Source organism: Amaranthus tricolor, chromosome 13 (genome assembly GCF_026212465.1).
Source record: "Amaranthus tricolor cultivar Red isolate AtriRed21 chromosome 13, ASM2621246v1, whole genome shotgun sequence".
In the NCBI taxonomy this organism is placed as follows: Eukaryota; Viridiplantae; Streptophyta; class Magnoliopsida; order Caryophyllales; family Amaranthaceae; genus Amaranthus; species Amaranthus tricolor.
In genome coordinates, this window is record NC_080059.1 from 19,309,984 (window position 1) to 19,322,486 (window position 12,503).

The window sequence follows — 12,503 nt, forward strand, 5'->3', positions numbered from 1 at the left end:
GGAGTGAGGATCACTTAGAAATATAGCTTTTACTAGAGTCGTATTTCAGTTTAAATTTTACCTTAGGTTGTTTAAATTTTATATGGACACAGATTACGTTTCACTCTTTTCTTATGTTGTAAGACCCTTTGTTGGATTTAAAATTATTAAGTTATTTCTTAGTCGTTAAGCCTTACATTTATTTTATTAGAAATAGATGTGGCGGTAACACTCCCATGAGTAGGTTTTGGCTCATGTTTTTCATTAAAGGTGTTTTCAAAAGTCCGACCTATTCTGAGGGTGTTACATCCTATTTAGGAAAAATAATCACTTGGTTCTCCTAACCTATATAGATATTGACTGGGCCGGAGATCGAGATGATCGGAGGTCAACATCTGGATACTTTACTTTGGTAGAAGGAAATCTTGTTACATGGAAAAGTAGAAAGTATAAGGTTGTTGCCCTATCCAGTGTAGAAGCAGAGTTTCAGGGAATTGCTAAAGGTATAACAGAGTTTATATGGCTAAGGAAACTTCTAAATTAACTACACTTCCCACATAAGAAGGCGTATAGATTGTTGTGATAACAAAGCTGCAATCAGTATCTCAGGGAACCCGGTTCAACATGATCGGACCAAACATGTAGACATTGATAGACACTTCATAAAGGAGAAATTGGAGAGCAAAATCATAAGTCTTCCCTTTGTGAGATCAAATGATTAGTTGGCAGATATTCTTACGAAAGCTGTTACTTCAGAAGTTTTTGAACAGACCTTATGCAAGTTAGGTATTGGTGACCCGAAGACCTAACTCTAGGGGGAGTGTAGGAAATATTTGTCAAATATTATATTTAGGGCAAGAATAATTTTAGGAGTATATGATTTGTAATTTATATTGTTTCCTTTTTTGAGTCTCTTAGTTTTGTATATTTAAACTAATATAAAGCTCATTACAATGCAATACGAACACAGTATTCCAAAAGCCTAATCTCAGTTTATTTTCCGCTCTTTAATCTTTTCAAAAGTAAACACCCAAAAAATCATATTAGAACGTGTTCACACATCACAACCAATCCTTACTATCAATGTATAACTATTCTCAATCATACTCGATGCTTCAATCATCAAAACCCTTCAAAGAAATTAAAATGTTGTCAAAAGTTTATGAATCATAATAACGTACCAAGTAAAGGATCAACGGTTGAATTAGAACACTATGAACACCAAAAATATAAACCTCAATTTATAAAGAAGTGTTTAGGCTAAACATTTACTTAAGTCTTGTGTTTTAAAGATTAACAAATTAGGCTAAGTAATATATAAAAGCTTCATTCAAGAATTCAAGAACTAACAACACAACCTACACTTGCTATCTAATTACTTTGAGTCTAAAATCTATAAAAGTTGTAAATCTAGTTCTTGATAGTTTATCTAACTCTCAAAATTGTAATAGTATTTAGAGTTAAAGAGAGTTAGAATTATAATTTCATTTATGCCTTAAAGTCTTAGAATACTTTTAAAAATATTCATTTGTTTTCTCATTTGTGAGATTGGGTTTTAATCTTTTATTAAGGAAACTTGTAGATCGTTCTTCAAGAGGAAGAAGATGGTGAAAAAAGATAGAGAGATCTTCTAAGTTATCTAGTGTTCATTAATAAAAGGCGTTGAATCCTAAGGGTTGAAAAAGAACCCATAGGCGGGGAGTAGACTATTGATAGCTAAACCTTGTTAACAAATCTCTTGTTTTCATTCAAGTTAATTTTCGCACTTAAGTTTTAGATTTGTAAATTCGACATAGAACAGTTCCTAAAAAACTGTTTGAAAGGTCTTCCAAACTCTTGAGCTAACCTTCAAAGGACAAATTTTTAAACGAATATACTCTCTATTCACTCTCCCTCTAGAGAGTATTTAATCTCATATCAACCTTCATTTAAATTATGCATTTTAATATTGTTCTTCAACAAGTTGTAAAAATTGGCCTTAGAACAAATTCTGGAATCCGATTTGAGTGCCTAATAAGCTTTTGAGTTGACTGTTAAATCAAAATTTTAATCTGCCATACTCTTTAATCACCCCCTTTAGAGAGTTATAGACCTTCTATCAATTTTCATATATAATCGGATTCAAAGCTGAATAATTTTTTCTCATATTCGGATTGTATTATATTTCTTGGATCAGGTCAAATTATGAATTCAAACTGAATTGTAATATTCAGTCATCATTCACCAAATTTATATCAATTCCACAATACACATCTTGATAAAAACAAATACAATATAATGGTCTTATTAAAATTTTACCTACATGCCATCCGAATTCCTAATCCTATACAACCCGACTTACACGTCAAAATACGTTTCCAAAGTCGGGAATTTGAAAAAAATAAGACGTTTTATTAACTTTAGTCAAAAATAAGATTCGTTCAAACTTTATTCCCAAAATAAGCATTTTTTTGCCCCAAAGTTAGGCTTTGTACATAATCGCTGTTACTAACAACGAGTTTAAAGTTGCTGGAATTTTTAAGTCAACAGGTAGTCGCTGTTACTAACAGCGAAATAAGATTTGACTGGTCAAAGAAAAAGTCGCTTATTCCGTAAATGGTCATTTGGTGGTAAGAATACATGATAATCTTGTAGGGGTTTTTGTTGCTATTACTTCATTGCTCAGATCAATGACATTGTTTTATGGTGTTCCAAATTGTCTAATATCCTCGGAAATTAAAGCCTGCATCATCTAATTTCTTCCTGTTGATTTCGCGCAATCAAATTCATGGCGAAAAATCATCATCTCCAATATTTTCGTCTTCCTTTTATTTTTAACATTCTCGCACTTTTACTATCTTTTTTCATGCTTAATTTCTTGTGGTGCTACTGTGGTTTTGACACCATTAATTATCATGAACAGATATTGCTGTACAAGATAATAAGTACAATGAGCCCACAGACCAATGGTGTTGGTCTACACTGTTGTATTATCGTTGAACAGACTGAAGAAAAAAGTGTTTATATCGAAGTTATCCTCGTCAATAAGTCGCTGTTACTAACAACGACTTCCCCTTTGATCAATCAAACCTTATTTTGCTGTTAGTAACAGCGACTACCTGTTGACTTAAAAATTCCAGCAATTTTAAACTCGCCGCTAGTAATAGGGATTATCTCCAAGCCTAACTTTAGGGCTAAAAAACGCTTATTTTAAAATAAAATTTGAATTAATCTTATTTTTTTTACTAAAATTGATAAAAGATCTTTATTTTTTTCAAATTTTTCCCAAAGTCTACGTTTCGTAGTCCTAACAAAGCTCTTAATAACCAGAAATTGACTCACTCTTGACTTGATTTGCTAGTCACTCTCAAAAACTCTCCACGTATAGCTTAGTTACATAAACCAATAACACATTGCCACTTCAATGAAAATCAAGATCAACCGTTCGATTATCCACGTACGCACCCAAGAACCAATCAATGGTGACACCCTCTAAGACACGTGACCACCCTACTCCTTCCTTACGTTCTCATTCTTCACTCTACTTTATAATCAAATCTAAACCTCTGCAATCTGCATAATTTCAGTGAGACTGTGTTTTCTCTTGTCGAAAGTACTAGAACAATGAAGAAATGGACTTTAGCGTCCGCCATTTTTCTCTTGTGCCTTCTTTTTCTTTTTCCAGATCAAGGTATGATTCATTCTTTATTGCAAGTATGAATTCATTGGTTTATTCAGATTTCAATGCAAAAATATGTGTATTTGATCTGTTTACTCTTATTTGAGCTCATGTTACCCATGATTTATTTGAATCTAAATTCATGCTATTTGATCTGGTTATGTTAGTTAATTGGTACAAGTGACATAATCAGTGATGGGTTTATTCATGGCAATTACGCAATGTATGAACTTGTGAAGCTAAATTCATCTGAAAACGATGCTGTATTAGAGTTCGAACAATGTGTTTCAAACTCCAATATTGCCAAGATCGAGTGTATGAAGTTTAGTGACAAACAAATTACGTTATCAATGATATCGATGTTTGTAGGATAAAGTAAAGCAATAAAACGACACAAAAATTTAACGAGGTTCACCCAACTAAGGCTACGTCTTTCGGTGTGTAGTATCTCTTATATTATGAAAGGAGTTCGAACTCTCAAATATGGAGAATTACAATAGAGAAGAGATATAGGCTGGTGTTTGATTTGGGTGTATTTTGTGGATGTATTACAATGTGAATGAGAGCTCTTTATTTATAGGAGAGATCACACTAAGTAACATTAAGTATATTAAAGCTATGAATAAATGATAATGAAATCCCAAGTATTTAAAGAGTCAAAACCAGCATCCTAGGAGTATCAGAGACTTCGCTCGATCAAAGCAGAGGCTCGCTCGATCGAGTAACCTGGTCGAGCGGACTACAGGAAGTTTCTGGTTGCATTCTGTCTGCTTGCTCGACCCATTCTGAAGCTCGCTCAATAGAGCGAGCTGGTCGAGTGGCACTTCAGAGGACTTCTGACAGTATTGTTGCATAGTAGAGCATTTTAAACCTTTGAACTTCTTCATTTAGGTCCCATAACTCCCATGATTAACTCATACTTCATTACCTCATTTAATCCATACTTTAATCATCATCATAAACCACAATCATCAAGACTTATCTTAATACACCCATTCATGACATACTTATGGGATTTCATCCCAAGAGTCACCATGAATGCACACACCAAATGTGCACTCAAGTCACACCATTCATAACATCATCTTATATTGATCTCGGTGTATTAGTATAAGTGACATGATGAGTGATGGGTACATTCAAATTATAAAATTGTGAAGTTAAATTCATGTTATTTTGATCTAAGTATGTTTGTTAGTTGGTAAAAGGGACATAATCAGTGATTAATTTACCCAAGATATGAACTTGTGAAGCTGATTTCGTGTTATTTTGATCTGGGTGTGTTAGCTCATTGGTGAAGTGACATAATTAGTGATAGGTTTACTCAAGAGATGAACTTATAAAGCTAAATTCATGTTGTTTTAATCTGGGTATGTTTGTTAATTAGTAAAACTGACAGATAAAATAATGGGTATATTCGAGAGATAAACTTGAGAAGCTAAAATCTTGTTATTTTGATTTGCTTATTTTAGTTAATTGGTATAAGTGACATAATTAGTTTATGGCTTAATTGCACAGGAAATGTGTTTCTCATTTTTGGATTTTAAATAGGACGATTTTGAAATCTGTGATGGATCTATGATTTAGGTAGAAGAATTCAGGCAAATGCTGAAGGCGATTCGGACGAACTAGCGAACCCACCTAAGGTAGAGGAGAAGCTTGGAGCTGTTCCTAATGGTTTATCAACTGATTCTGATGTTGTTAAAAGGTCTAATTCACTGGCAACTGTTTTTTTTCACCTTTTTATGTTTAAAATGATTTTTGGTGGGTTTTCTTGTTTGTTTATTAACGAATTCAAGGGGCATTGGGGTTGTAGGGAATCGGAATCCATGTCAAAGAAGACACTTCGCAACAGTGCGGAGAAATTCGAGTTTCAGGCTGAAGTGTCTCGGCTTATGGACATCATCATTAACTCTCTTTACAGTAACAAGGACATTTTCTTGCGGGAGCTTATCTCCAATGCCTCAGATGTAAGTATCATAAAAAGACATAAATGTTTCTCATGAACTTGATCATTGCTAATTTTCATGGCCACTTTCGATTTAATGAAGTATGAAATATGTGGTGCATATGTAGGCATTGGATAAAATTAGGTTTTTATCACTCACTGATAAAGAGGTTCTAGGTGAAGGTGACAATGCCAAACTTGAAATTTTGGTGAGTTTTTGTTCATGTTTTCGTTTTATGGTTGATTCTGTTGTGTATTGGAAATTGATGTTTACTTCTCTCTTGAATAACGGTTATAGATTAAATTGGATAAAGAGAAGAAAATCCTTACGATTCGGGATAGAGGTATAGGAATGACAAAGGAGGACCTTATCAAAAACCTTGGAACAATCGCAAAATCCGGCACTTCAGGTATAATTAACTACCTAAATGGAGGAAATTTCGTTACATTACGCCAATGTCATTAAATGGCTCCCATGGGTTGTGGCGTCGAATGTACATACCTTACTCTTGTTAGCGTTGGTTCATACTATTTGTGCTTTGTAATGGAAGATGATTGATTTCATTGATTTCTTGTTAATTCAGCCTTTGTCGAGAAAATGCAGACAAGTGGAGATCTTAACTTGATTGGACAGTTTGGAGTTGGGTTTTACTCTGTGTACCTTGTTGCTGATTACGTTGAAGTTATCAGCAAACACAATGATGACAAACAGTGAGCTTCAGCCGTTCAAGCTTACGAATTAGTCCTTTCTGAATCCTTATACCTTTTATTACTCTGTGCTAACACATGTGAATCTTTGTTGTCTAGACATGTTTGGGAATCAAAGGCAGATGGACAATTTGCAATTTCTGAGGACACTTGGAATGAACCTTTAGGTCGTGGTACTGAGATAAGGTTGCATCTCCGAGAAGAAGCTGGAGAATACTTAGAGGAAGCCAAATTAAAGGTGTGCATACTTTTAATTCTCATTCCTTTTGGACACAATTATTGTCATGTCTTGGGCGGGGTAAAATGCACAATTACTTTTGAGTCTGGTTTAATTATCATTTTCTTCGAAAATTTCGAGTTAGAAAACTTACTCTTTGCATTCATCAACATAATATGTTGCTGAATTTGGAAAATTTGAGTTTACTTGCATGAGTTCAACTAGAGGCGAATCTAGCCTCAAATGTTTGTTCAAAAACAAGAAGACAAAATAGATGATAGGAAAAATTGATCTCGTGACCTTGGATAGTGTATAGCAATATTTAACTGTTAGATGAACCCAATTGCTTTTGTAATTTTTAAGCTTTCTAATTAAATGCAATTATAATTTCCACGATACCCTCATCATGGTATTTTGGTGGGCTGAATTTGTCGGTTTTGCATTGATTTGGTTGTCTTTTTGGTTTTTTTAGGTCTTCTTCCGGTATATTTTGGGTTAAAATTTTAATACAAGTTTTTTTCCTACTTAAGCTTTTGTATACGTTCTGTCTCGTGCAAGTAGTCACTTTTACTATTGCCTGGCTTCCTGTAAATATAGATCAAATTCTTCAACCTTTTCTGATTTTTGACCATTTTTCATGCACTTTTTTTTTTTTTTTTTGTATTTATTTGTTTTATATTTGTTCTTTTTCTTTGGGGCAAGGTTTTAATTTTTCTCTGTTGCCATTGTTTCTATTTTTGGAATTTGGACCTCATAAGTCAGGAAGCGACCATAACAAAAGCGGATCTTCCCACTTTCACTGTTCATTGTTTACTGATTGTTTAATTGTTTGGAACTAGATGTTTGATGGACCTTGTATGATAGAATAGTTTGTTAAGTTGTGTTGTATACTTGTTACGCACAGGATTTGGTGAAGAGATATTCGGAATTCATTAATTTCCCCATATATCTTTGGGCAACCAAAGAAGTTGAAACGGAGGTTCCAGCAGATGATGACGAGTCTAGCGATTCAAGCGATGAAGAGGAAATCTGTATGTGGACTAATTTTGATTTCTTTGAGATATTTCCATGTCTTTTCTTTCTGAACCTACAGTTAAGGTCTGCAGTCTCTTGGTTCTTAATGTTTTGTTGCTTTGTTATTGCCGAATACAGCGGAGAAATCTGAGGAAGAAAGTGAAGAGAAGGAAGATGATGAAACAGAGAAGGAACCAAAAACTAAGACGGTCAAAGAAACAACCTACGAATGGGAACTCTTGAATGATGTGAAGGCTATATGGCTACGTAACCCAAAGGAAGTTACCGATGAAGAATACAGCAAATTCTATCATTCCTTGGCTAAGGTACGTTAATCATAGTGTTAAAACAAGGCCACATCGCATCACATCCTCCGCATCGTAAAGGTTTTCAAAAAAAACGAATCGATATTTCACGTGTTGTAAAGGGGTAAAAAATCTGCGTTTAGGGTCATATCAAGGGATATTTTATGGTACGACTGATATTTATGCGTTTCGATTCACTCCAGTTACCGTATCAGTTATCATCATTAGCTTACCACGACAGTTACTGTTACCGCATTTTTACACTATACGATATATTTTAGTTTGTGACCTGTGATTTAGAGAAAGTTCAGTTTTAACAGTGTCCAAATTTGTATCATGTAGGACTTTGGCGATGAAAATCCAATGTCATGGAGCCACTTTACTGCTGAAGGGGACGTTGAGTTCAAGGCTGTTCTCTTTGTTCCTCCGAAAGCTCCTCACGATTTGTATGAGAGCTACTACAACGACAACAAAGCCAATATCAAGTTATACGTTAGGCGTGTGTTCATCTCTGATGAGTTTGATGAGCTTTTACCCAAATATCTCAACTTCTTGAGGGTAATGAGTGTTCCACTAAGGATATAAAAATCGCTCGACTTTGTCCGTGTGTTCGGCGAAATTCTGATTGTTGTCTTTTTCGACAGGGTCTTGTTGATTCCGACACACTGCCATTGAATGTCTCTCGAGAAATGCTTCAACAGCACAGTAGCTTAAAAACTATCAAGAAGAAGCTGATTAGGAAAGCCCTTGACATGATTCGCAAGATTGCTGATGAGGATCCTGATGAAAATGATGGCAAGGAAAAGAAGGGTATGTCCTGTCGGAACTGTATTCAATCCTGGAGTAGATGTCTTATATTGTATAGAATTTACTTGTTTAAATGTAATATGAACTTGAGCATAGTAGCTTAAAAAACTCGTTAAAATTCTTGCTGTTACCTTCTCTTAATCTTATGTCTTTAACCTTACGTTATATAGATGTCGAGAAGGCTTCGGACGATGAGAAGAAGGGTCAGTACGCAAAGTTCTGGAACGAATTTGGCAAGTCAATCAAACTTGGAATTATTGAGGATGCTGCCAACAGGAACCGTCTGGCCAAGCTTCTAAGAGTTGAAACGTAAGTTACAAAAAGAAAGGTTCTTTTTTTTTTTCCTGTAGTATTCTCCTTGTAGAAGCAAGTTCCACAACATTGCTTGCATTATGCAGTACAAAATCTGGTGGCAAATTAACTTCCCTTGATCAGTACATCTCAAGAATGAAATCAGGGCAAAAGGATATCTTCTACATAACAGGTACAAGCAAGGAGCAGTTGGAAAAATCTCCATTCCTTGAAAGGCTTACGAAGAAAGGTTATGAGGTAATTCGCTAATCTTATTTTTTCTCTTGAAATGTTTTGTTCTAAAGAAACTTGTTTTGAATAGTTCTGAAAAGCATACTTATTAGAATCCCACTTTCGATCTATGATTCTATGATCCTACGATCCAAAAGTAGGCATCGATTTGGATCGTAGGTAGGATCTTAATGTGGTAGAATCGTGTGATCCTACTTAGCTCAAGAATTTAGGTGATAGGATTATAACACGATTCTAAGATCTTACGATCCAACGATCCGATCCTACAAATGTAATTTCAAGCGAAAAATATTTTCATATAATTTAGATTTCACTTATGTATAAATATATATATTTAAAATAATTATATCAATACCACTATAAAATGCAAGTTTTTTTTATTTACATTTTAAAATGATTTTTAGAAGTATTATTTTTAAAAACCTAATGGACAAAGTCAAATAAGTTTTTACTTACTCCAAAACACATATAATTGATAATCAGTAATCTAAAGCACATTGATGCATATCTGTAGGATCACACAATCCTACGATCCAGTTCTATTGATTTCGATCCTAGGTGGAATCCCGATCCTAATAGCCTTGCTTAAAAGCATCTTTGTTGGGAGTTGGGACTCCAATAGCTTCTATTTTACGGTTTTAAATTGTCAATGTTCATTTACTGCAGGTCATTTTTTTCACTGATCCCGTGGATGAGTATCTGATGCAATACCTAATGGATTATGAAGACAAGAAGTTCCAAAACGTTTCAAAGGAGGGTCTTAAACTCGGAAAGGACTCGAAAGACAAGGAGCTCAAGGAGTCTTACAAGGAGCTGACTAAGTGGTGGAAAGGTGCTCTTGCGCTTGACAAGGTAGATGATGTAAAGATAAGCAACCGTTTAGCAGACACGCCTTGTGTTGTTGTTACATCGAAATTTGGGTGGAGTGCAAACATGGAAAGAATTATGCAATCACAAACACTCAGCGATGCAAATAAGCAGGCGTACATGAAGGGTAAGAGGGTCCTCGAGATTAACCCTAGACACCCCATCATTAAAGAGCTTCGTGAGAGAGTTGCGACTGATCCAGAGGTATATAATCCTTTGTTAATTTTTACTGCGGAATTCGTTTGACTTATGAAGCATCCACTTTGGGATATTGGGCATTCCTGTTGGCCGAACCCTTTTCTATTGGACGTATTCTTAATGTTTTTTTCCTTCATATTTTTCGGGTAGGGGATGGATTAAGGATTGCTCGTTTTTCTGCTGTTGTTTATCGTGCCTTAGGTACAAGGTTATATACATTGGTTTTCATTTTCTTCAAGACTTCAAAATCAAACAAGAAGTGGGTATATATCAAATTTTGTGCAGTCAGCTTATATTGCACTATTTTGTTAATCAGGATGACAGCGTCAAGCAAACAGCACGACTCATGTACCAGACAGCTCTATTCGAGAGTGGGTTCCTCCTAGACGACCCCAAGGATTTTGCTTCACGCGTGTATGATTCCGTGAAGACTAGCCTCAGCATCAGTCCTGATGCAACAGTTGAGGAAGAAGACGATGCAGAGGAGGTAGAATCCGAAACAAAGGATGATTCTTCATCCAAGGCCGAAGCTGAAGTTGATGGTGTGAAGGATGAACTATAATCATAGCATGAAAATGACCCGATTTATCGTCTCATGGTTTTCGTAAACTTACATCTCGAGAATAGCTGTTATTGTGTCATTGCGTGTGAAGTCCAAGTAAGAAAAATCATTAGATTTGTAAACATGATTAAACAAAATTTTGCTTCTACCAATCATACGTTTTAGTAGAGGTAGATTAGAGTGTTTTGGGATTCATAGTGTCATCTGTGTTTTGAGGCTTTGCTTATTTTCTGATCGGGAGCGATCCTAATTTGATTCGATTAAGGGCTAGAATTGAATCTCTAGAATGGAATTGTAGGATCATATGAACTTAATACATTTCGTTTTTAGTTATAAGTATTTATTTCAAAATTTCGTTCCTAGTTAAAGTACTCATTTCAAAAGTACTATAAAATTACATATAAAATTTCTTTTAACTTTATTTTTAAGAGATAAGACGGAAAAATAATTAATAATTACTTAATATTAAAAAAAACTTTTGAGAATGAATAATGAATAACAAAATTAATATAAGTGAGATTAATGTGATGGATTGGATCGTATTTCTATACTATATTAAAAAATTTATACATGTTAGGATCGTAAGTTCCAATCAACATCGCAATTCTATCATGATCAGGATTGCTCACATGTTCATGAATCATAAGAACGTAAAATAGTTCATTAAAAGTAAGATTTTGATAACATGGGCTCAAGTGCATTACGTTCGGAATGAACTGAGCTCTGAGCCTTGTTCTTTAAGGTGCAAATGAAGTTCAAAATAATATTTTGGACCTATACTACAAATCACGATTTTTTAATTAAAAGAAAAAGTTTGGTCCCAAAGTAATTCTCAAAATGAGCGATCTAAAGTCAGAACATCAAACAAGTAAAAAACATGTTAAAAGTAAAAATATTTCACCACGATTTTGTTCGCTATTAGAAACAGCGAACAAGAAAAGACAAAGTCATAATTTTTAAAAGGAAAAGAACGAAACAAAGATGATTAGTGTGTCTTAACTTTGTTTGTTGTTATCAACATCAGACTACTTTTTTATTTTTCTTTTAAAGCTCATGACTTTGTTTTGTTGCTGTTCGTTGTTACTATCAGCGAATAACAATAGCACTAATTTTTTTGACTTTTAATATGTTCTTCTCTTGTTCACTGTAAGCTTTAGCGAACAAGCACTGACCTTAGGTTTCGACACAGAGACACTTAATTTGGGAATTATTTTAAGGTTGAACTTAATTTTTTTAATTAAAACAGCTATTTAGTTCAAAACCTCACAAATCTAAACACTAATATTTGTAAATTGTTAGTTGTTTGTTGAACAACTATAAATCAAAGATAAGATTTAGGAAACAAAAAGAAACAAGAGTTCTAGATTAATTGGTTGTATACTAAACTATACTCTTACCAATGGAATAGTCTACTTTGAATTTTTTTTTAAAAATGTCTAAGAGCACGTGACCCTGTGAGCTTCAACGTACATCCACCACTGCACATGTTAGATTTTACCTCTTTGTACGGTTGATAAAATACTCGATTGGTTATTGAGATACCCAATTGGGTATAGACTTTGAAAGCCCTATTGGGTATTGAAAAATTTGACCAGATATTTATAGTTTCTGATCCACCTCACGAATACATACATACCTAAATAGGTATTGAGATACTCGATCAGAAATTCCGTTAGATAGAATTTATGTATTTTTAA

At 34.3% G+C, this 12,503-nt stretch overlaps 1 protein-coding gene across 1 annotated transcript; it reads left to right on the forward strand.

Moving 5' to 3' along the window:
- Positions 1–3,349: 3,349 nt before the first annotated feature.
- Positions 3,350–11,157, forward strand: LOC130798961 (endoplasmin homolog). The gene is made up of 15 exons (XM_057662051.1): positions 3,350–3,649; positions 5,225–5,345; positions 5,454–5,607; positions 5,714–5,794; positions 5,884–5,995; positions 6,170–6,296; positions 6,393–6,531; positions 7,415–7,541; positions 7,663–7,850; positions 8,172–8,387; positions 8,474–8,639; positions 8,807–8,945; positions 9,035–9,185; positions 9,846–10,250; positions 10,561–11,157. Exons 1-15 carry the CDS (start codon positions 3,583–3,585, stop codon positions 10,804–10,806), a joined length of 2,439 nt encoding a protein of 812 aa, XP_057518034.1. The 5' UTR covers positions 3,350–3,582; the 3' UTR covers positions 10,807–11,157.
- Positions 11,158–12,503: the final 1,346 nt, after the last annotated feature.